At 40.8% G+C, this 25,714-nt stretch overlaps 1 protein-coding gene across 6 annotated transcripts in view; it reads right to left on the bottom strand.

Moving 5' to 3' along the window:
- The window catches only part of ltbp1 (latent transforming growth factor beta binding protein 1), a 96,270-nt gene that overhangs the window by 37,301 nt on the left and 33,255 nt on the right, over positions 1-25,714 (bottom strand). For 2 of the 6 annotated variants that reach the window (XM_019882124.1, XM_019882129.1), the window contains 9 exons: positions 21,866-22,072; positions 21,348-21,649; positions 20,164-20,266; positions 18,541-18,600; positions 15,618-15,740; positions 11,406-11,573; positions 9,607-9,780; positions 3,355-3,374; positions 2,805-2,907 (listed from right to left, as the gene is read on the bottom strand). In XM_019882124.1, the coding sequence (XP_019737683.1) occupies positions 2,805-2,907; positions 3,355-3,374; positions 9,607-9,780; positions 11,406-11,573; positions 15,618-15,740; positions 18,541-18,600; positions 20,164-20,266; positions 21,348-21,649; positions 21,866-22,072 (1,260 nt within the window). The remainder of the gene's footprint in view (positions 1-2,804; positions 2,908-3,354; positions 3,375-9,606; positions 9,781-11,405; positions 11,574-15,617; positions 15,741-18,540; positions 18,601-20,163; positions 20,267-21,347; positions 21,650-21,865; positions 22,073-25,714) is intronic. The other 4 variants (XM_019882127.1, XM_019882125.1, XM_019882126.1 and 1 more) reach the window with 4 other exon arrangements.

Here is a 25,714-nt window from a genome sequence, read left to right as displayed (position 1 = left end):
CTTGCCAGGCGCCCCCCCCCCCCCCAGACTGACTGAGGGATGCCTTTGAAAGTTCAGAGGCGGTGATTGGTGAGCGGGAATTCTTTCAAGTGCCACGAGAGTGAGCCCGAACACCACTCGAGATCCCGATACCACAACTTGGACAAACCCTGGAGTCAACCTGGAATAAAATTAAAAACGGGTTTCCGGGAAGGAATACGGCTTTCTTCAAAATATTTATTCAGGCAATATGAAACTTTTATTTTTCTCACTACAAATATCTAACTTTCTCATATTACGCCCCTCCAAAGAGATACAACTTTATTCTTCAGATTTATTTTAATCAGAAAAAAATGAGATTCCACTTTATTTCCTGAAAAAAATCTACAGTAAAAGTTTTATCTATTTGGTAATATTCCACCTTGATTGCTTCAATAAAATACAACTCAGCAAAGACAGGAAAAAAAAGTTTTTAAAAAGTCGTGTCACAATATTTAACTCATGAATTGCCTCTAAGTATAAAACTGTAATGATGTCATCAAGGTTTGAATGCTCGAGTGTAGAGGGAGCAAAATTGTCAATATTTTATCAGACTGTTATTGAGTACTGTAATACAATTTAAATCTTATTCACCTTTAAAATTGCATACCTATCTTTGTGTATATACACGCCCATGTGTGTATGTGTATATATATATATATATATATATATATATATATGCATTTTTTTCCTAAATTTATGACTTTTTTAATCCGTTTCACTTTACTTTCTTTTATTAATCTTAGAAAGATATTTTTTCTTGCTTTACTTTGTTTTTAAATGTCTGACTCTTCTCTTTGTGACTGCTTGAAAATGTCATCACTTGAAGTTCTTTTAGCTATTTTGGTAAGCTACTTTTTTATTTACTTTGCTTTAAAATGTAAAGTCTAAGAGTTTTGTTTGTCAATGTAAATGTTTTTAAATGTACTTTTAATTATGTGAAGCACAGAGTTACCGTCCTTCAGAAATGTGCTACATAAATAAAGCTGTCTGTCTTTCCCTTGACCAAAGCCAATCTGTTTTACCATGCAATAATGAACCTTAAAGCTTTTAGAGATAGTTTTGAATGTAAACTAAAAGTTCCTAATTGTAGGTTTTCTGAGAGCTCTTGTATGAGGCATGGTTCACATTGGGTAAACCTTCTTGAGGACAGAAAATTCTAAACTGGAGTGTGTTTTGTTTTGTTTTTTTTAAATGGAAGGGCAGCTTGAACCAACACCATCAATCATGTCGCATTGAACTCTTGTTTGACTGGCTCTTGGAGCATTGATGAATGTGTTCACATGGTGTGTCCAATAAAAATATGACAACATATAATTGTTTCTGGAGTACAGTATTAATTCAGGAAGACCAAGTTTGTCTATTGTTGCGACTTAAATAATCGTCTGCCCCGCAATTGGCTGGCAACCCTATCCAGGGTGTACCCCACCTGATGCCCAAAGTAGATGGGTCGACCCTCAGGAAAAAAAAAGACAGGCTGCACAAAATTATTACATATGTATAGCTCAGTTAGCTCACCCGATGTTTACAATTGTTGTTTGTTTGATTGTTTTAGATGTTTGGCTCTTCCCCTCTTTTGGCATTCTCACAAACACCATCTTAAATAAAACAAAATGTGATTTCTATTGCTGCTGTGACTAAACAACATATGCAACTCTTTGGCTCTACCCGCTCTTTGGCGTCTCCCATTCTATAAATTGCTGTCATAAATATAATTAATTCTGAAATCTCCCGCTGCTAGGACCAAGCAAAATTTGCAGCTGTGCGAATTTACAGTGCAACTGAAATCCTGATACCAATCACAGAGTAATACTTTTGTCTTCTTATTATGTTGTTAACACTTCATTACTTTCGGTCCACCAAAAAGCTACCTTTTGTGCCAAACTTTTACTGCATGTAAAAATGCCTTTCTGATTATCTTTGATGGGGTGTATTGAAACTATACTGGCAACAAAACACGTTATGAAGATGCTATAAGCTTTGTTTTCATTTTCTACTCCTTTGGCAATATGTACCTGTCTCAAAGTTTTGACGCTAACGATAGATGACAGATTTAGCTGAGTTTCTGTCATAATTGCAGACTTAAGAAAATGGCCCAAATGGCTATTATTATTGTTACCACTTTGTAGCAGCACTTCAGTCCCACATAAACCTGAATACTTTCAGGACAAATCATCAGGGAACTTCTGGAGTTGGCTGTACCGACAGTAAAAGGGCCGAATGATATCGCACACCCCACTTTTCAGTTTTTTATTTTAAAAAAAAGTTTAAAATCTCAGATGAATTTCATTCCATTTCATGATTGTGTCCATCTTGGTGTTGGAAAAAAAATCCACTTTTATATATTTATGTTTGAAGCCTGGAATGTGGCAACGGGTCAAAAGTTCAACGGGGCTGAGTACTTTTGCAAGTCACTTTTCTTCCTATTTCGTTTTGTCTGCAGCTGGAATTAAATCGTGACCTTGCGGTTCCAAAGCCCAAGTCCTTACAGAGAAGCTATTGCTGCCTATAATGACTTATAATGAGATTTTCCGAGAAGTTGGATCCTTCACTGATTTTGAGGATGGTTCTTTCATCAATCCTCAATGGGTCATAAATGATCATTTTTCATTATTTTGTTCCCAACAAAATACACTTTTTAATTGTGTTGGAAACGCGTTTTCCTCAAGAGCTGTGATTTAGTTTAGTGTTGAGCACACAACAATTTTAGTCATACAATAATAATAGATAATATAGATTTACACGACTTTAGTGTTTTGCTTGTCTAATACGTAAAGGGTAAACACCTGGGTAAGCTGCATTCATCTTCACAGTGGATACACCTGGAGAAAGTTGGGGTAGTATGGAATCAATGACTGGCCTATTACTAACCACGGGTCCTACCAGCTCCTTCAATGACAAAACACAGAGAACAATAACAGAAAAATAAGGTTGGCAAATGTTTTGGCTATATTAGCATTTCAGCTTGCACATGAAGCACATCAAGCTTTTGCCATGCAAGATGCATGCCCATAAGAATATTAGCACTCAGCTTGTATGGTAACTGACTGTAACTCAGTTATAGAGCAAGAATGAGCATCTCAGCAGGGAAGCCAGAAGGCACATTGTCTTTTACTTTTGCACAATGGGTTACTCCTAAAAAACATTCAAATACTTTTTAGATTGTATCCATTAAGTTTCAATGACTTAGTGTCATATATTGCGCTACTCTTTAAAAAGCTTTCTTCAATAACTCAAATAATGCAACAAGTGTCTGACTTCATGCAAATGCAGTTCGGCTACAATGCAGCAGCGGATAGCACTTTTGCGCATGCCAGCTGTCTCAACGCAACCTACCTGATCTGGGGCTGTGGTTGCTAATAACCGCAAAATACAAAAAAGAAAACTCGTTCAATATAATGATGGAAACAGAAGAACATTGATTAAAAAGAAGTTTGGCCTTGAAGAGCCGATTGAATATACAATGACCAGGTCATGTACTAATTGATAGTCATGAAAACATTGAGTACCAGCAAGAAATGTCAAATATCACAGTGGGGATTTTTATCTTTGGAATATAACAACATACTACCCCACCAGTATTGGACATGGTACTAAAAAGTCAAAATTAGTGGCTGCCAGGCACCATTATACTTTGTGGTTCAATCACTAATGTTGGGTGATGGTTTTCTGTCTTTTTGTTTGTTTGTTTGTTTGTTTGTTTAATAGCTGTTTAATAGCTGAAATGAAATTCCCCCTCTTGACAACTTTGTTTTTGATTGTACACATGTACGTATGTACGTCTCCTGACACCCCTTTGCAAAGAGGGATGAGCGGTGACCGTGGGGAATATACTGTAAGGTGATTCAAAGGTACAATACAGAATACACACGCACGCACGCACGCACGCACACGCACACACACATACACACACACACACATACTGCAAAGCAAAAGCCATTTATCAACAACACTCAGAAACGCCGCCATCTTCTCTGGGCCCGAGCTCATCTGAGATGGACTGATGTAAAGTGGAAAAGTGTTCTGTGGTCTGATGAGTCCACATTTCAAATTGTTTTGGGAAATTGTGGATGCCGTTTCCTCTGGGCCAAAGAGGAAAAGAACAATCCGGACTGTAGGGACGCAAAGTTCAAAAGCCAGCATCTGTGATTGTATGGGGCTGTGTTAGTGCTAATGTCATGGGTAACTCATCTGTGGAGGGACCAATAATGTTGAAATGTACATACAGGTTTTGGAGAAACATATGCTGCAATCCTCACAATGTCTTTTTCATGGACGCTCCTACTTATTTCAATGAGACAATGACAAACCACATTCTGCACTTATTATAACAGCTAGCAAGAGCGTGCAGGGTACTAGACTGGCCTGTCTGCAGTCAAGACCTGTCTCCTATTGAAAATGTGTGGTGCATTATGAAGCGTAAAAGACGAGAACGGAGATCCCGGACTGGTGAACAGTTGAAGCTGTACATCAAGCAAGAATGGGAAAGAATACTTCATAGACCTCCCCAACTCCAACAACATGACTTCCTTAGAGGAAGCAGGATCTGAGGACTCTGAGGTGGGCTCTCCTATCTCTGGGGTTGAAGTCACCGAGGTGGTTAAAAAGCTCCTTGGTGGCGAAGCCCCAGGGTTGGATGAGATCCGCCTGGAGTTCTTTAAGGCTCTGGATGTTGAGTGGCTGTCCTGGGTGACACGCCTCTGCAATATTGTGTGGTCATCGGGGAGAGTGCCTTTGGATTGGCAGAACGGGGGTCCATCTTTTGAAGAAGGGGGACCGCAGGGTGTGTTCCGACTACATTCCTCAGCCTCCCTGGTAAGGTCTATTCAGGGGTGCTGGAGAGTCAGTCAGGAAGTTGAGTCTGAGATTCAGGAGGGGCAGTGAGGACATGCTGGAGAGACTATGCATCCCAGCTGACCTGGGAACGCCTTGGGATCCCTCATGAACAGCTGGAAAAAATGGCTGGGGAGAGGGAAGTCTGGGCTTCCCCGTTCAAGCTATTGCTGTTAGCCTCCATCACGACCATTTTAAAGAATTTTATACTTGATTTTACTGTGCCTGCAAATGACAGCATGAACTACTTTGTCAAAAATGCTAACAATTACATTGAATCGGTTAATTTCATGGCCCAGCACATGTTCAATGTTACATCCTAGACCTTGCTTTTATACCTGGTCCGGGTATTAACCATTGTTTCTGAAGAGCTGCATGGCCGCAGATCATAACCGTAAATGTTTCATTATGTTTGTTACTTCAGATTGTTCAAACAGTAAACATACAAAACTTTCACATGTGCTACTACATAAGCTCTCTGTACTTCCCACTGCTTTTACCATTAATGCAGCTTTTAAGAAGTAATGCTAATAGTCAAGTTTCAGTTAAAGTCCCACCCCTCTGTAATTCTTGACAGGATTCCTCCCCTAAAGCCTCCGACTAGATCTTCTATGAACATACCTCTTATTGCTAATTTCGCTCCCACTTTCCTTCTAAAATTGTGATGAAGATCACTTCAAGTCCATTCAATATCCTGCCTACGACCACAAATGAAAAATGTCTTCATTACAGTTTGCCAATTTTTCCTTTTCTCTGGTTTTCGTCAAAGGTCCATTTTGAATGCATCCTCCAAGAGATGGGAGCATACCATCCACCTTCAGATTTATTTTTCTGTTAATTTTGATAACCGATTGCATTATTGTTGACTGCAATTTATGGCTGGACGGGGCGAAAACTGAAGTCTTGAATTTTGTCTTTGCAATCCGTTGCCCTCAAATTGTGGAATGCGCTTCCATTTAAGCTAAGAGCTGTCTCCCTTGCGGAAAATCGAAATTGGTTAAGAGGGGATTCCAGTCTGTCAAACACGATTGCTTTGATTGGATTTGACTAGACAAAGCAACTCAACTTTATTTATTTAGCACTTTAAACCATTGCCGCATACAAAGTCCTGCACATGGAGCAAAAATCCATCCACACACACACACACACACACACACACACACACACACACACACACACACTGCAAAGCAAAAGCCATTTATCAACAACACTCAGAAACGCCGCCATCTTCTCTGGGCCCGAGCTCATCTGAGATGGACTGATGTAAAGTGGAAAAGTGTTCTGTGGTCTGATGAGTCCACATTTCAAATTGTTTTGGGAAATTGTGGATGCCGTTTCCTCTGGGCCAAAGAGGAAAAGAACAATCCGGACTGTAGGGACGCAAAGTTCAAAAGCCAGCATCTGTGATTGTATGGGGCTGTGTTAGTGCTAATGTCATGGGTAACTCATCTGTGGAGGGACCAATAATGTTGAAATGTACATACAGGTTTTGGAGAAACATATGCTGCAATCCTCACAATGTCTTTTTCATGGACGCTCCTACTTATTTCAATGAGACAATGACAAACCACATTCTGCACTTATTATAACAGCTAGCAAGAGCGTGCAGGGTACTAGACTGGCCTGTCTGCAGTCAAGACCTGTCTCCTATTGAAAATGTGTGGTGCATTATGAAGCGTAAAAGACGAGAACGGAGATCCCGGACTGGTGAACAGTTGAAGCTGTACATCAAGCAAGAATGGGAAAGAATACTTCATAGACCTCCCCAACTCCAACAACATGACTTCCTTAGAGGAAGCAGGATCTGAGGACTCTGAGGTGGGCTCTCCTATCTCTGGGGTTGAAGTCACCGAGGTGGTTAAAAAGCTCCTTGGTGGCGAAGCCCCAGGGTTGGATGAGATCCGCCTGGAGTTCTTTAAGGCTCTGGATGTTGAGTGGCTGTCCTGGGTGACACGCCTCTGCAATATTGTGTGGTCATCGGGGAGAGTGCCTTTGGATTGGCAGAACGGGGGTCCATCTTTTGAAGAAGGGGGACCGCAGGGTGTGTTCCGACTACATTCCTCAGCCTCCCTGGTAAGGTCTATTCAGGGGTGCTGGAGAGTCAGTCAGGAAGTTGAGTCTGAGATTCAGGAGGGGCAGTGAGGACATGCTGGAGAGACTATGCATCCCAGCTGACCTGGGAACGCCTTGGGATCCCTCATGAACAGCTGGAAAAAATGGCTGGGGAGAGGGAAGTCTGGGCTTCCCCGTTCAAGCTATTGCTGTTAGCCTCCATCACGACCATTTTAAAGAATTTTATACTTGATTTTACTGTGCCTGCAAATGACAGCATGAACTACTTTGTCAAAAATGCTAACAATTACATTGAATCGGTTAATTTCATGGCCCAGCACATGTTCAATGTTACATCCTAGACCTTGCTTTTATACCTGGTCCGGGTATTAACCATTGTTTCTGAAGAGCTGCATGGCCGCAGATCATAACCGTAAATGTTTCATTATGTTTGTTACTTCAGATTGTTCAAACAGTAAACATACAAAACTTTCACATGTGCTACTACATAAGCTCTCTGTACTTCCCACTGCTTTTACCATTAATGCAGCTTTTAAGAAGTAATGCTAATAGTCAAGTTTCAGTTAAAGTCCCACCCCTCTGTAATTCTTGACAGGATTCCTCCCCTAAAGCCTCCGACTAGATCTTCTATGAACATACCTCTTATTGCTAATTTCGCTCCCACTTTCCTTCTAAAATTGTGATGAAGATCACTTCAAGTCCATTCAATATCCTGCCTACGACCACAAATGAAAAATGTCTTCATTACAGTTTGCCAATTTTTCCTTTTCTCTGGTTTTCGTCAAAGGTCCATTTTGAATGCATCCTCCAAGAGATGGGAGCATACCATCCACCTTCAGATTTATTTTTCTGTTAATTTTGATAACCGATTGCATTATTGTTGACTGCAATTTATGGCTGGACGGGGCGAAAACTGAAGTCTTGAATTTTGTCTTTGCAATCCGTTGCCCTCAAATTGTGGAATGCGCTTCCATTTAAGCTAAGAGCTGTCTCCCTTGCGGAAAATCGAAATTGGTTAAGAGGGGATTCCAGTCTGTCAAACACGATTGCTTTGATTGGATTTGACTAGACAAAGCAACTCAACTTTATTTATTTAGCACTTTAAACCATTGCCGCATACAAAGTCCTGCACATGGAGCAAAAATCCATCGACAATAACCAGGAGAGCTACAGATGAAAGAATGCCTTAATTGGCTATACGCTGTTGTCAAGGTGAATGAGCCAAAATAATTCTGCCCTTTGAACAGCACAGTAAAATACGTCATGCCTTATTGTTCATCTGAGGTTGTAGTTCAAATTTTGGGACCTGATAAGGACCAGATTTAAGGGTATAATTGAAAGAAGACAGATTTTAGCAATCTGGATTCTCAAAAACAGCAAATTTGGTGGCTACCTTTGATGCGCTTAATATGTTCCTAGAAATCTAGGATGGTCCAACAGAGTATTGAAAAATAAGTGATTTATGTTGTTGCTAGCCAATGTTGTCAGTTTCATTTCTGTCCCATTGTGCTCTGGAGGTGTTAAACTGCATATCTATCCATCCATCCATTCTCTACCGCTTATTCGGGGTCGGGTCACGGGGGCAGCAGCTTTAGCAGTGAAGCCCAGACTTCCCTCTCCCCGGCCACTTGTTCCAGCTCTTCCCGTGGTATCCCGGGACGTTCCCAGGCCAGCTGGGAGACATCGTCTCTCCAATGTGTCCTGGGTCGTCCCCGGACCCTCCTGCCGGTGGGACATGCCCGGAACACCTCACCAGGGAGGCGTCCAGGAGACATCCTAACCAGATGCCCGAGCCACCTCATCTGGCTTCTCTAAACGGCTTGACTTTGAGCCCCTCACGGATGACCGGGCTTCTCACCTTATCTCTCAGGGAATGCCTGGATACCCTACGGAGGAAACTAATTTCGGACACTTGTATCCGGGATCTCGTTCTTTCGGTCACATATCTGCACATAGGTGACATATCTGGGTCACTTAAATGCAGCTCTATCATAGACATGTACAATATATACAGTTTAGGGAGAACCTGAACCAAGAATTGGGCATTCAGATCTGTATTGTAAATCAAGTCCAAGAGACATCGCCATGTCTGTTGAATGTAGAGGGTTGATCACATGCAGCTAAATAGCTCACCCTGGCTCAATACAACAATACAAAACCATGAACATCTCAGATTGATAAAGACCCAAAAGAGACAGCCAGAGGAGCCCAAAATTTCCAGACAATGACATTTAATTGTTTCCAAAACCAATCCAGTTATCCAAATGTGCATACTTTTCACTTATTTTAGACAAATTAGAAGGCAGAAAGTCCCACAAACAAACAGCAAGTTCAGCAGTCAGCAGTCATGGCCTGGCAAAGGGGCTTATGAGAGGAAACAGGAATAATTGTCTGTTATCCATATTAGCTGCAGTCATTAACTGGAATTGTTTCCCCGAAATCTAATCATCCCAAGAAATAATGCATCACTCTTTCCTCCTGAGAAAACTTTTTTTTCTTCTTAGCTAATGAATTGTGTTCATACTGTACCTAACACTGACAAATGACATCCTGAGTCTCCAACCGCAAGGAGTATTTCTTTCAGTGTCAAATTTTAAGTATCACTCTGATGAAGAACATTCACTCAGTATGTCTCATTTTTTCAATGCATATTCAACGAAACTAACCAAATCACAGACTCACCTGGTATAATCTCTTCTGGCTTCCCGAAAGCCACAGCTGGTTTTTCTGGTGTTGGCAAGGGGTGAGGGATAAGTGGATCAATAGGTGTCTGGTGGACCGTAACTGGTTTATTGATGGGTGGATTTGGGAGAACCGTGTAGCCCATTCCACCGGGGCAAATTTCTTTGAACATAGCTATGAAGGAAAAGAACACAAATATTTAGAAACCCGATTTAAATATCTGCACACGAAGGCATCAATATGATATGCACAGAATCATTTTCAGAAGTGAAGTTCCCGTTGTGCTTACATATGGCAATATGATAAGAAAAAAAAAGACATTTAACCTTTTATATACTGTCTGTTACAGTTGAGACTGTTTCTGTAAATGAGCTTGGTGTTGAGGCTTGCTGCTGTTCAGTGATTTTCCACAATGATTCAAAGTGAACATCTCAAAGTGTTTCTCCATTCAATTACAATCTATGCACACTTGTTCCAATTTTATATGAAATGGACAAAATCTATTTCTTCACCATTTTAAGGCACCCCCACCCCCGTCCCCACACAATAACTCATTATATACAAAGTGCAATTCAGTATGTTCGAATCAGACAACTGTTTGTGGAAATGTGAGAGAAAAAAAAATTGAGAGAAAGGGTCAGTGGCAAAAGTATACAACTACTGTACAGCGAAAGCGTTTGGTACACAAAAAAAGCAACTACTAAGCCAAGTTGTGAAACGTAGGAAAAAAAAGCATGCAGCTTCCCAAAAGGGTATAATACACAGTTGATGTTGAGACTAGACACGGAAAGGAGGTGTGGGGATGTTTGGGACAATTATTTATTGGAAGGTGTTTCTTGATTTCAGTTTCAGGTTCGGGTTACTGTACCTGCTCGGTAAAAGGAACTACCGGTAAGCTCCCACAAAGAGCATAAAGGCTTCTGTCAAGACGGTTAATTCATCCTTCAATGAAGAATTCAAATAACTAATATGGACTCTATGGAATTTCAGTGAGTTCACAACATTTTTTTCTAATCTTGGAAAGAAGTGTGGAATTTCAAACTGAACTCACCCTTCAATGCCCAAAGTGCCATAACATTCAACAACTCTGTTGGGAATGCAAGACAATAACTCTCATCTTGAAGTCCTCAATCATCCCAAAAATATGATTTTTTTTTTCTTCAGAAAGATAATACATTTGAAAAGTTATGAATAACAGTAATTAATTTTACTTAAACTGTAACAGAGCTTCTAAATGCTGGTGCATTAACCATTGAATAAACATGAACAAACATCTATTCACCAATTAATGGAGTCTTAATAAGAAAACTGTGAGCTATTTTTGGAAAAATACCCCAAAGATCAAGAATTAGGGTCCACTTTAAACCCTCTGTTCACTGAAATTAGCCCATTTTGAAGTGTCGGTTCAGTCATAGCTCACCTTTACTGTGGGGCCAATGCCAACCATAGATTTTCTATCCATAATAACAAACAGCTCAGCGAGCGGGTGCCTGTTTTGTTTTATGTAAATTAAGTAAATTAGGACCGCTCACGTCACAATCTGTGTCATCTTACTTACAAACGCATTTGGGAAAGCAGGCAGCTCCCAAAAGATTGGCTCGATGCGTCATTTCACACTTGATGAGTGGGCAGATACTCATGAAACCCGAATAGAGAATTTGGATTCAAGAAATTGAAAAAACAAAAAGGCAATTTTTGGCATTAACCATATCTTGGGTGGTGGTCTAAATGACTTTCAGACAAGTGAGAAAAGATAATTTGGGGTCATGACGAAGGTCGAACCAAACTGGAGGCCTTACCTGTTCCTGGAGGGGGGCATTTGTCACAATGTGGTCCCCAGGCTTTGCCCACACTGCAGCAGCAGAGCTGTTTGCTCAGCTGAGCAGACACTGGGTGCAAACACTGCCTCCCTGAGCTCATCAAACGGAAGCAAGCCCCCTTCTCCTCTTGGATGGCAGGTATGTTGGCTGAGGACGTGTGCAGGAGGAGGACAAAGAGGAGCAGAGCAGACGCGATGGAAGTGGTGCGCCAGAGTGCAGGGGACACACAAGGAGGGAAGAAATGACAAAGTGAAGAAATGAAGAAGTCCCCTTCACCAAAGCAACCTTGCCTCACATGAAACAAATACACGCTATGGAACAAACATGATATCAACATTGTCGAAAAAAACACCAAACTGCAACAAGAGGAGCAAGTATTTCGCGGTGCTTCGTCATTCCCCCACATCTGGTGACAACACTGAGGGCTAAACACAGAAACACGTTCAAACACAACGGAGTGCAGACTGAACACCGTAGGAAAGACATGACTAAACATTAACATGCATTACAGCCAAGCACTGGTTGAAATGAAGGCATGCAGAGGGGTTTAGTTTGTGCTTTCCAAGTTAAACGCTGCAATTAAACATCTGACATACCAATGACAGCTGGAATTGTTCTAACGGGAACAGAGACAATATTTTTTTCTCAAAGGGGAACAAAAAAGGCTTTTAACCCGGTATTAGAAAGTTACATTATGGATAAATAGAGGCTTTGTCCATCCACAAGGGAAAAGCACTCACGGTTAAGTGAAACACTGTAAAACGCCAAGTCTGAACTGTTAACAAGACAAATCAAGTCATTGTACCTTTATCCAGATACTCACCAACATGAGTTTTTCCTTGGCCCGTAGACTATACGCCACCCCACCACCCCTTTCTTCACTTTTGATGGCTTCGCTATATCAAAATGATGAATGTTATGTAAAAAAAAATATATGTGTGTGTGTTGACTGTTTTCCTTCATGGTATTTACTAATCACAGCTGTCACTCAGCCCATCCATCAAATATATGACAGAAAAACGATTTCTTTGACGAAATCCATGGATCAATTCTGTGTTGTTTGATAAACAGTTGCCTGTAATTCTAATTGTAATCAAGTCATCCCCAAACTAAGATGTACAGCAAGAAGAATTGCTGAAATTCCTTCCAGTATACTACAAATGCTATCATGGAATTGAACACTCAAATGCAAAAATATTAATGACTCCACTTGAACGGCTATTCAACCCTGCGCAAGATCTTATGTTGTCGGTTTGATCTGACAATATGGGACTATGGGATATCATCCAATTATCCAGGAAGCGAGACTGAATGCTTTCCAGACGACAGCCAGTGAGAAGTTTGCCAAATGACATCAAGTGACTGTCAGAGAAAGATGAAATATGTTTGTGACTTCATGAGCAAAACTAATAATACGCGTAGACCTTTTAGAATCCATGTTAGAGCAGCATGCTTATGGTATGTTTCAACAAGTATTTAGCAGAGGATAACCAAAGAATGTGACACCTCAACTGACGTGTGTGTGCGTGTGTGTGCGTGTGTGTGTGTGTGTGTGTGTGTGTGGGTGAGAATTTTCTGCACTATTGGGCACTTTGGATTATCAGGCGCACCTTCAATGAATGGCCTATTATCAAACTGTTTTCAAATATAGGGCGCATTGCATTATAAGCAATACAGATTTGATAAAATGATGTTTCTTCCTTTTGCTGTGTCATAAACGTTTGTAAGAAAAGTGAGCAATGTGTTGAATGACAAAAAAAAAAATACAAATTACACAATGTTAACATTTCTCTAAAGCATTTAAAACCAGTAGGATGAGAGTAATGTGAAGGGGATAGATTTACAGGTACACCAATAGAGTTGAACACAGGAAATCATTGAGCATTTTCAATAACCGTCTGGTTGAAATAGTTTAAGTATCATCACACAAACCCATTGTATGACAAGGCAAATCAGTGGGAGCCCAATGAAGGACATTTGATTGACCACTTCAAATGTTTGGAGCTGAGTTTGGAACAAACGGAGAACACATTGCTCACAATAGTATTCGCGCACAATTAAAATAATGAATGAGTGCTTTTTGCCAAGTTGCCAGACTGTTGGTGTTGCCCAACCCTGTGCTACAATTGGACGAATTTAAAATATTATTGAACCAATGTTATCTCAGATTATAGAAACCGTAACAAAAGGCAAATGGACGAAAAGCACCGTGCACCAGCTAGCCCAAAGCAAGCAATTCATGGAGAATATTAATGTAGCACCTTCAGTCCATTTCTTCTCCCGACAATGTGTTTCTGTGGGACTTCTATTCAACAAATAGATGATTAGGTGCCCAGCTGTCTATGTTTTGAACTCATAAATTGTTGTAACTGAGAGACCAAGACAACAATGATGTCTCAATAGTAGAAAGTGCCTGTGCAACAGATGCGGAGAAAAATGTTCCTGCAGTGGTCTATCCTAAAACATTGTGTTCGGATGCTGATATTTCAGTAGCTTACAAGCTTTGATTTGTTGTTCGCTTTCAGCTGTCATGCTTTGGTGACACTGCCTCGTGCCCAAGTGCAACCGGGATATGCTGCACAATGTACGTAACATGCGTGACAAAAGCAATGGCCCATGATCGCTACACATGTATGGTCAAATGATGCACCATAGACCACTGAAAACTGATTTGGTGTAAAAGCCATGAAGTCAAAGGCATGTACAGTTTGCCTTGCAGCGCATGCTTGAGAGGGGGATGAGATTATTCGATAAGAAAAAAACAAAAAACATGCAATAGATTCATACACATCGTGTTGTCACTAGTGATGTTTGACTCCATTTTGCAAAATCAAACAGAGCCAGCCAGCCACATCACCACAAAGTCACTCATTTACATGAAGAATTTTAACCTACAAAAGCTCAACATCTAACTTGAAAAAGCATTTTGCAGTAAGATATATCGATTTCAATTGTGGTTTTCTTGTCTTTAGCTGCATATATGCTATCAGTTTAATGGTCATACTGTATGTAGCCAAACTGTTAAATATGCAGCTTTTCGAGTACATGCTGTAGGTTTTCTCCCACGCGCGCACACACACACTTAGTGTGTGACACACACACACACACACACACACACACACACACACACACACACACACACACACACACACACCACATACTGCAATTGAGGTACGATAAAACATAGCTACTAAAAACTCTATACTTTATCAATAACTGCATCAACAGGAATCGTCTTCATTCGTTATTTTAGTGAATAAAACATGTCAAACACAGGCAGACAGCCAGCAGAAGACAAGGCAGCTTCGTGAAAAAAAAAAAAACAACAAAGCATCAAAAAAAAATAAAACGACGTTGATGTGTGAGGCGCTACTGTATGAAGGGAGCGGTTTCCATTGGCCAGGAAACAAGTCTGCTGTGTTCACTCCCACAATGGTGACGCCATTTTCTACCTGCACCATCTACTAAAATACCAAATGAAAGACCAACCATTCACACGATTAGACTAAGCTTTGCGCTAGACTTGCGTTGGGCATGAACAGAGGGCCCATAATGACCCTCTGTCATTCATCTTCAATGTTAAATTCCATATAATGCACCATACAGTAGCATTTTTGTTTAATTAAAAGTAGATATATCTTAAGTGGATGATGCATCCATGTCTGTTGCAACTACCATATTATTGATCAAATCCGGGATTGAATTGTTCTAAGAGTCATCAAACTGAACATCACTCATAAAATAATTTCCCTTGAGGGATCGTAATGATCATAATTTGTGTCATTCATGTAAATAAATTGAAACTGAATGAAATAAATGGTTTTATCAAAAATGTGCATTCGCTTAATGTTGCTGATCAATGAAAGCATATATGTCACCAATTGGAACAATTTTTGTTTTTAAGCCTGAAAGTCTGTTTTGGTCCCAAAAAAATCAAACAAACAAACAAACAAAAAAAAAAAACAAGATATCATGGGACAGCAATGATGTTAAGAGTTGGTAGAGTAAAACAAAATATGCATTTATTTTACTGCAAGGCAAAATATTTTTTTATTACCGTAGAACCAATGTTTTTATTTGTCATTGCTTTATGTATGTATGTATTTATTTACTTATTTATTTGTTGATTGATTGATACATAATATTATTGACCTGTAGTTTCTAGTACAATAAGGAAACGGCCACACTTACATATGCATGTGGTGAGCATGGGGTCAGGGATGTAGCCAGGTTTACACGTGCATCTATAGCTGCCCACAGTGTTCAAACAATTTCCATTTGGACACACTCCCTGCAGCTGGCACTCATCAAAATCTGTCAATAAATAAGATAATAGAACACAAAAAAAAAAAAAATCAGTCCACGTTCACCCACTGATGACGCAGCATCAGGAGCAACTGGGGGTTCAGTACGGTAGGAGACGGGAAGGGAGACGACCATTGTATCTCTGAGCCATGCCGCCCCACAAGAAGAAGAGCAATTTAAATTTGATCTCAGCAATTTAAGACTGGTAGTGAACTTATAATTAGACTTTACATCAATCATATCAACTGTATCAAAAGCGGTTAACATTTTACATTTTATCATGAATTAACCGCAATGTCATAATTGATCGCCATGGTCGGATCCGCGAAGTTAGACATTACAGCAAACACAACCTCGTTTCACCGGTGTCGATCTCACCTGCCATAGTGTATGTGAAAGCTCGAAAGCTAATCTATTTTCAGAATTTTGAAGCGGAAAGACTTTGCATTGGGAGATGGAAGTTCTCGAAATCTGTGCCCTCCACCATCCAATCACAAAGAGCATGCCTGTAGGTTTTCTTTTTGAGTGGGAAAACTTCCAAAAATACATTTTATTTATGTTAAAAAAAAAAAAACGTGTGTGTGCCATTTATTTAATTTTAACATCCCTTCAATTCAAAACAGCTTTCATCACTCAGGGTAAGTTTTTTATCCGAATGCATTTTGGCTTTGGTGGGGGTTTACTATTGAGTAAATGTAAAAGTTGTTTAAATGTGTACATTGCTTCTGATCGAAACGGTGATCCAGTATTGTTTTTTTTTCAAACCTTCTGATTGCTGATTGACCCCAAAAACCCTAATCACCAAAAGACTACCATTCTTGATTAATGAATTCTTTTTAGAAAATCTTGTTTTTATGCAGCCCAATGGTTTTATTAATGCACCGAATGTCCTTGAGAAATCTCAGTCTGCACGATACGAGTTATTCATGTTCCGAGTGCGTATTTTTATTATTCTATAACTTTACAGTGTGGGAGCACACTATCAGTCTCATGTACACCAGCTTTTCTTTTTTACTTTGTGATAGAAAAAGGTAGGTCACAACCTCACTGTCTATAACCCAGCCGCTGGGGGGCAGTGCCCTCCCCTGGGGGTGCACTGTTCCCCAGTGCCGGTCCCAAGCCCGGAGAAATGGGGAGGGTTGCGTCAGGAATGGCATCCGGCGTAAAACTTTTGCCAAGACGACCATGCGAGTTGGTAGGACGGTTTACAGGGGCGGATGGAAATTACTGACTCGCTGTGGCGACCCCTGAATAGGGACGTGCCGAAAGGAGAAGAAGACAACCTCACTGTCTATCCCTTCAAATATGGTACTGAGCTCAAGCGGCGGGCTGAAATTTTAGCTCACTAGTCACCACTCTACGATCACAAATCGGGGTTGTAGTGGCAGTATGGGTTTGATCCCCAAGTTGAGTAGATGCTGCAACAAATAGTGAAACGAATCTACATCTGTGACAAAAAAAAAAAAAAATTTGCAGAGCATTTTCCTGGCGAAGACCAGGAGGATGACCAATATTACACCAGTTTTAGAATCAATGCATTAGCTCCCTGCTTGTTTCAGGATCAATTTTATGGTTCTTTCAATAGTTTAAATGTCTTAATGGTCTTGGTCCTTCTTATATTTCAGAACTGCTTGTGCTTTATGAACTCTCACAGTAATTGCACTCCTTCGGCAGAGGGTTCCGATTCATTCCCACAGTCAGGACACACACATTTCTGTGTGGAAGAGAATGACGTGTAACGGCAGTAATCCGTGCATGAGTAGAGCATTGTCACTGCTCTAGACATAGTGTGGCAGCAGACAATATGAGAGGGGGAAAAATAATGAGCTGGTATTAACTACTGGTGACTATCAGTATGTTTTTCCACAGAGCTCAGTATCTGCCTGCCTATGCCCCGATCAAATTCAACAAAATTGTTTTAGACCAGCTGCAAACCTTGCAACGGTAATTAGACATGGTCTGAGTAAGAGCCAATTTCGATGAACTTTCTGCCATCATTCTGCCATCTCCAAGTGAACTCCCCATGTTGCACCGGAATGCCCAAAAGCTTGGCAGAGACTGGTTTGCTAAATTGGCAAATACATGCAGCGAGCCTTGCCCTCGTAGGAAAATCAGGATTCACTGCATTTGAAGCGCAGTCTACAAAAATCAAGCACGTGCGCTCAAGCCGAGGTGGCTAAAGCGAGTGCAGTTCCAGTGTTGCCAATTTATCAAATTTTTCATTGTATTTATTGGTATAGCATAGTATTAGAATAGTATTTAGAACCCACGAGCAGCCGTTTCCAAACTATAAACCATGAGTTTTCCCCTTTAGTATGTGCCAGATGATCAATAAACATGTCCACAAAGACATCCTGCAGTCTTTGCTTCATTCAGTGCGGCTTATTATTTTATCGTATTTATACTTATTGTATACTATTTTCCCTTAATATTTAGACCCTATTCTCTGAACACCCATTCGTATATTACAATATATTCAAAACTATTAGATCGATTTAAAAAAATATGCAAAGTTCAAAGGCTAACGGCACATCGATCTAGTAATCCAGAGGTAGTCTCTCTGCACAAGCCACATACTGTAAGCATGGATAAAATGGCAATGAGCCAAATGAGACGGTAGCACCCTCTGTTGAGTCTCTGGAGAAAAACTATTTGCCTTGAGTATGGTTGAAAATATAATTCCTGTTTTTTAATTTTTTTACACTTCACACATTTTGTCTTAATTAAGCCATTCAATAGTTAAGTATCCGAGGACAATCATTACATCATATCAATGAATAAATACAGATATGATATTGCAAGCCCTTACCTTGGCAATGAGTGCTGTTGATTTTCTTGTAACCCTGTGGGCAGTCTATCAGAGGAATAGCTGGTGAGTGAAGGGAGAGAATAAAAATTGGGGAAATGTGAGTCATTTTATTTCAAAATTTGATGAATCATACATAAAATACATAAATCATCTCCACTCACCATTGTTGGGTCAATTAATTATTTGGCTAAACAACACACACACGCACACCTATCTATCTATCTATCTATCTATCTATCTATCTATCTATCTATCTATCTATCTATCTATCTATCTATCTATCTATCTATCCATCCATCCATCCATCCATCCATCCATCCATCCATCCATCCATCCATCTATCTATCTATCTATCTATCTAGCCTGGCTTCAAACCCACGCCCCCTGCACTGTGATGAGGCAGACATGCTAACCAGTCAACCATTGCGCCACTCTCCCCCCCCCCCCCACACACACACCCACACACAAACCAAAAACACCAGTTCAGGTACAGGTACATATATGCCGAAAGTAGGATGAATAGCCATTAGTCAGTCTGATTTGTTCCTAAATTGAAGAAGCTGTGCATATGGGTGACCCGACCCGATATGAGGACGTAGTGTACTGGGTTGTTGTCACTGCAGTCATGCCTTTACAGCATGAAGGCGATATTATGCATTCCTTGAAGAAATTGCAATTCCCAAAGAACCCATAAAAATATCACACTGCTAAACAAATTGCAAAATTTATTCCAAAAAATATTTCTTTCAAATACTTGTACAAGCATGAATTAATTGAGGTGTGGTTTTGACATTTGGGATAGTAGAAGAACAGAACTGCTTCGATCCGGGTCACCCTGGGACCTACACACTGCCATGGGTCATTATTTTCAACACATTTCAGGCAAGGGGTCTTCAAACCGATAATCAGCAAGGTCTGCGGAAGCTGGATAACAATTCGTGATCATCTGAATTAAGTGTGTTGCAGCAGGGAGAAATAGCAAACAGGCAGGACGGCGGGTCTCGAGGAACACGATTGAAGGCCCCTGCTTTATACAGAAGTCAAACCATTTTTCATAAGACTTTCAAACACGTCTCTTTTTTTTTTTAAATCAATACATATAATAAGATGTACAAAGTGCATTTCAGGGCATTATTATGAATGATTATTAAGGAACTGAGTTTTGATATTAGTTTTAACAATAAAATATACTATTCAGAGTGTGAGTAAAGTTATGCTTTTAACGATGATCTAGGGCAGGGGTGGGCAATCCCAGTCCTGGAGGGCCGCTATCCTGCATGTTTTCCATCTGTCCCTGTTGCAACACACCTGATTCAATTGTTCAGGCCTCGACAGAGCTTGCTGATGATCTGATCATTTGAATCAGGTGTGTTGGAGAAGGGACAGATGGAAAACATGCAGGATAACGGCCCTCCAGTCATTTGAATCAGGTGTGTTGCAACAGGGAGACTTGGAAAACATGCAGGACAGCGGCCCTCCAGGACCTGAGTTTGACACCCCTGATCTAGGGGTTTGTTTGAAGGACCTGAATGGGACACATTATACATTATAGACTGGATGATTTTTTTTTTTAATGTCTTGTCATACTCTTTGTAAAGACAACATACGGTACAATACACTTACATGGTTTCTTTGGACATTTCTGGCATTTGTGGAAACCCCATGATGTCCCAATGGTCCCGCAGCACTGCTCCTGTTTAGTGAGACCCGGGAGAGCTTTCCCACACTGAAACATACCAAGTTGGCAGTTCATACCATTAAATAAATACATACAGATCAATAGTCAATATTAGCCATGCCATTAATAAGGTGAGGACAAATGCATTAGCAGGACGTGAGCTACTTTTTCATTGTCTTCAAGGGGACGTATTTTGGAAAATGTTTTCTTGTTGTTGTTTGTACATAATGTAATAGTGGGTTCTCTACATTGCTTGTCTGTGTGTGCTACACAGTTTGACTCATGCTAGTGAGCCTTCCCAAGCTCTGTAGCGGTGAAAGGAGCAAAATGCATCCATCCACTGGCCATGAGCCCAGCAGAGTGTGAAGCGGGATGACGGCTGGCTCACTCGCTCATTTCAGCAAGAGTGCGGGGAACTATCTTTAAATTGTCGAGAAAATGTGAGTGTGGTGTGAGGTAGGTGTGTGTAGGTGTGAGTGTGAGCGCGGATGGTTGTTCGTCTGTGTGTGCCCTGCGATTGGCTGGCAACCGGTTCAGGGTGTCCCCGCCTACTGCCGTAAGATGGATGGATGGATGGATGGATGTTCTATGCGCCCCCACAAGTCTAAACACAGTATTGTGATTAGTTTTGTGTTCATTTCATATGAATTAAGCAACAAAATCCAACTGTTTTTATACATCTTTGTAGGAGGTGGGGGGTTGCCACTAGCTGTCAACTGAAAATGCCATTACAGTGCCTAAGGGCTCGGCTTGTGAACGTCATATAATCAAACCCCGAAAACAGGTGACAGTCGTTACATGAGCCCTTGTGATGTCACTTTCAATCGACAGCATGTGGCACAATGGCAGCCGGGTACATTTTCTGCTTAATTCATATTCCACAAACACAATATTTATCAGACTACCATCTTTCGACAAGTGGGGCTACATAGAACCTAATGGTAAAGAAAATGTTTGACTCAAATTCTCCTTTAAGTACCTCAAATAAATAGATGATATAAACTGGTTCTTTTGAAAAGCTAAGGTAATAATTTCCATCAGAAAAACTAGTCCTAAAAATTTCCTTTTTGGGGATTACAACGAAATCTAATTTGAGTCATATTGCACATTTGATTTAATGAGAGCTTACCTGGCTACTAACAGTTTCTTGGAAGCAGCGGCCCAACATGTTCTTTGAGGAGACAGGTTGGTACTGAGTAATCTGGTCCCCATGCTGGGTCGGATAGACAATGTTGTAGCCATGATGCTGGACCTGCTGACGGCTTTCAGTGTGATGAAAACTGTAGCTGGAGGATGAAGAGGATCCTGACTGTGGACCTCTTTGACTTTGTCCATTACTGTGTTGGTCATCCAGCTGAGATACCTGGTGGACCTCAACAGATGCCTCGGGAGGATGTTTGATGTGGATGTTGACAATGTTGGGGCTGAATACTGGTCAGAGAAAATTACAGACCAGAGTTAATATGATACAATTGTGTGTGTGTGTGTGTGTGTGTGTGTGTGTGTGTGTGTGTGTGTGTGTGTGTGAGAGAGAGAGAGAGAGAGAGAGAGAGAGAGAGAGAGAGAGAGACTTGATACTTCTGATGGGCTGATCACATGAAAATGGAGACAAAGCAAGGATTAGCATTCACTCTCGACTCCACTCACCAGTACTTTGCCCATTGCTGTAGGTCAGGGGCAATGTGTGTGTGGAATGGACTTGAGTTTGACTGTAGCTGCCTGATGTCTGCTGGGGCTGATGGTGTCCGTTCTGAACTGGAATCTGGCAGAACTTTCCAGTGAAGTTTGGAGGGCATTGACATTTGTCCCTGGCACTGCACTTGCCGCCATTAATACAAGGCAGATGACACACCACTGAGGAGAGAAACAAACACGATAAGCGCAACCATAAACATGTTTGGCTTTGGAATGGAGGTACCGGTCCGTGGGTCATTTGGTACCAGGCTGAACAGAAAGGATAAGGAACTTACATTACTTCTGTTTTATTCATTTCGGAATCTGAAAGATGTTTTATTTTGGAAAAATACCGGATTCTGTGTTACATACGTCTACAGTATGTTACTCTTGACACAGGTCAAGACGCGCTTCTTGGTCACATGATAGGTTACCGCTAAAATGAAACCCAGAAGCTAGCAAAACGAGTAATAAACAAAAGTTTTTGGGAAGGGGAAAAGGCCCAGCCAGGAGACAGAGGAGGAGTCTACGACTTTCAAGACTAAGAAGGCTACATTTAATAGACAGTGTCAGGTGTCCTACTTAAAATACAACGGGAGATTCCCACGCACCAAGCCCACTCTGCATAATATGCGGCGATGATGAGTCGTATTTATCATGCACTTTGTATTTGTGGTGTATCTTATTTTGAAGGCACGTTTCAACGTTACCATAGCGACCAGAGAGTGTTGCGGTCAGATAGGACGTTCCTCATGTCATGATTCGTGTTTATTATTATGTTACGAAAATACCCCAGTTTTCATGCAGGTCATTTCATATTATTTTGTTGTATTTATCCGCCACACCTTAAAGGCCGGTCCCTGAAAATAATGTCTGACATTAAACCGGTCGGTGGGGCAAAAAAGGTTGGGGACCGCTGAAATAAACCTCTTGAAGCCAGCATGGTTTTCCTCTTATTTGGAGAACTGTACGAGCGAGATTGTGACGATTGAAAGTTATATCAGTACCATTCATATTATATTGTAATACAACTAAGTAGTATTTATACCTATTCGTGGATGGGTCTGAAACGTATCCCTTGCGATAAACAGGGTTCACTGTGAACATTTTCTGAACTGTGGGATGATGCACACAAGCACTGGTGCACATGCAAAGTGCAGAAAAGCTAAACGTGACAAATTCAAGCCATGGGGCCGAAGTGATAACCTCTCATCCATCGTGTGGCATTGGCAGCAATATACGTGTTTAATAAGGAATGAAAGAGCATTTGGGCTTTTGGCTCTCAGCTTTTGGTGAGCCGATACGCTCACCAGGGAGGAAAAAAAATGCTAGGGAAGCTGAGAAAACAGCGCTTAAATCCAGTTCCCAGGGTCTACAGCTGGCCAAATGGGATACACATACCAATCGGCTGAATCATAATCAATGGAAATTATACTCACAAATTGTTCATCATGAAGTGAATTATTTTCTACTGTCACCAAATTTAGATTTGTGAAGTGGTTTCATTCTTCCAAGTTTATTTTTTTTCCCCCAGTAAAAACTGACATAACCATTTGAGGACAATCAGCTAAATATATTTACAGTCTACCATTGACATCATTTTTGTGTTACTTCATCTTCCAATTTTTCTCTGAAACATCTATCGCCAACATTAGCTCATCGTCCTGATATTTACAGAATCTTAATTGCCTAATCGGATCCGTTGTACATACGTTGTACAGATCATAAATCACCACTCTTCCCTTTTGACCTCTCTCAACATGTCAGTATGATAAACAAGAAGGGAGTTATTTATTGTCCTTGGACTCTTTGTAAAAGGCCTTGACCAAATAAGCTTTCATCTCCCAGTCCCGTGGCTCAGATGTGTACCCTTTTCCACACACATGGAAGAAAGGGAAGCAAGAGAAGAAGGCAGAAAGAATGAAGCAAGTCTGGACAAGTGCATGTGACTGAAGCCTTCTCAATCCACGCTGTTCCTTTAGGCAGCCAAATATGCAAACCATAACATTTGCAAAAGTTTAGGAGGATCATATCAATAATGGACTTGGTCAATGATCTAACTGCTTTCCATTGCCAACTTGGGGGTTTAAGTATGAGCGTGAGGAATCTACATGTAGCTATCTGGATCCAGTATAAGTTTTGAATTTTGTTCATGCAGCTGTAATGAACACAAGATTTTGTTCAGCACTAGGCTACCGGTTTGCTGTTCTAGAGCAACTCTATTTGCGTGATACTGTAATTGCATTTGAAAGTGTAGCTTTAAATAAACACGCATAACTACAGTAAGTGTATTGTTTCAAGCCCGGTTCGGAGTCTGGTGGCTTACTTTTAATCAGTTGAATATTCAGCTTGTCAGAAATGTGTCATCTGGCATTGTTGAAGTAGAGTTACAAAAAGACTTTTCAAACTCTCAAACCACAAAATGCTCTCGTACAGGCTGAGAAGTTGTTTTTAGCATTCCAAGTTCACCACACCACCAGCTGAAGTCATCTCCTTTTTAGTTTTCAAAGTCGGGGATGTCAATTGGCCCGTAGTATGAGAGCACGTCAATCATTCGTTTTGATACTTGTTACTCAACCAATAACTGAAATCCATCCGTCCAGCCATCCTCTTTATGGCTTTTCCTTATTATGGTCACGGTTGAGGTGGAGCCAGTCACCCTGAATAGAAGTACTAGGAAGTCATGGTCGAAATCATGGGTTTTGCCTCTGTGGGGGTTTGAGTTCCAGGATTTATTTTGTCTGTGTACTTTGATCCCCCAAACCCCCAACCTGCTTGTTGAAAAGATCATATTTAAAGGCTTTCCTGTGACTCGACTGTGTTCCTTGCACAAGAGTCTGCATCAGCAAGGCAGCTCCTCACCTGACCTATTAATTCAGCCCACTCGCAGCAATTAAGAGTCTAGTTGTGTGGGAGTATCAAGTTTTGCTCATAATCTAAATCCCAGGGTAGTAGCAAAGGATGTCCAAAAAGAACTGTCAAACTGATAACGACAGTGATTAATGCCGAGGTCGGACTCCATAAATGTAGCCTGATTTTGACCCGACAGACAAGTCACGGATAAAAATGTAGTGTGTCGTGGCCAAAAAGAAAAAAAAAAAAGTAATTGCATTCAACGATTGATAGCTGCGTGGAGAAGAAAAGTATGTACGGTACTCACTCGCGCTTGGCTCGAGGTGCATTCAAAGACCACTCACACAGTAGGACATCTCACCAATCCACATAAAGCCGAACAGTGAACTGGATCGCATCCTAAGAGTGAGACGGAGCACCCCAGCGGCCAACACAGTGTTTGATTGTGATGGGCTCAAAATCCATCGAGTAAAGGAGAGGGGTTGATCTTATATCTTTTGGCAGTTGTTTTTATAGTTTGTTGTTTTAGTCTGTGGTTGGTCTGATTGAAAATTTTTACCCAAAGCCCTTGGTGGTCATTTGCAAAGCCTGTCTTCCTGTGACGTAATCATCAATGTTATCATCCAATCATTATCATCACGTCGAAATTCTCACTGCGCTGCGTTGGATCAAAATTAACTCCCCCACCCCACACCCCCTCCTCTTTTTACTGCCGATCAATATTGACTTTTTCGCCTCTCCTCTTTTTACTTTTAACGATAATCACAATTCTTTTCTCGCTCATCCTTATTTTTCCAGCTGTACTATGACCCTGTGAGGTGCATTAAAAATGTGGAAACCAAAGTCTACCTCCTGTGCCTCCAGTAGAACAGAATGGGATTTTGATTATTCTATCATTTATATTCTCCCCCGAGAAACACCACAATCCACATTACTGCCATAAATGCAAATGTGCATATTTTACCCTCT

This window comes from Hippocampus comes, unplaced genomic scaffold (assembly GCF_001891065.2).
Source record: "Hippocampus comes isolate QL1 unplaced genomic scaffold, H_comes_QL1_v1.1 scaffold36, whole genome shotgun sequence".
NCBI classification, from domain to species: domain Eukaryota; kingdom Metazoa; phylum Chordata; class Actinopteri; order Syngnathiformes; family Syngnathidae; genus Hippocampus; species Hippocampus comes.
The sequence above is the reverse complement of the archived record's forward strand: the minus strand, read 5'-3'. Positions and strand labels throughout refer to the sequence as shown.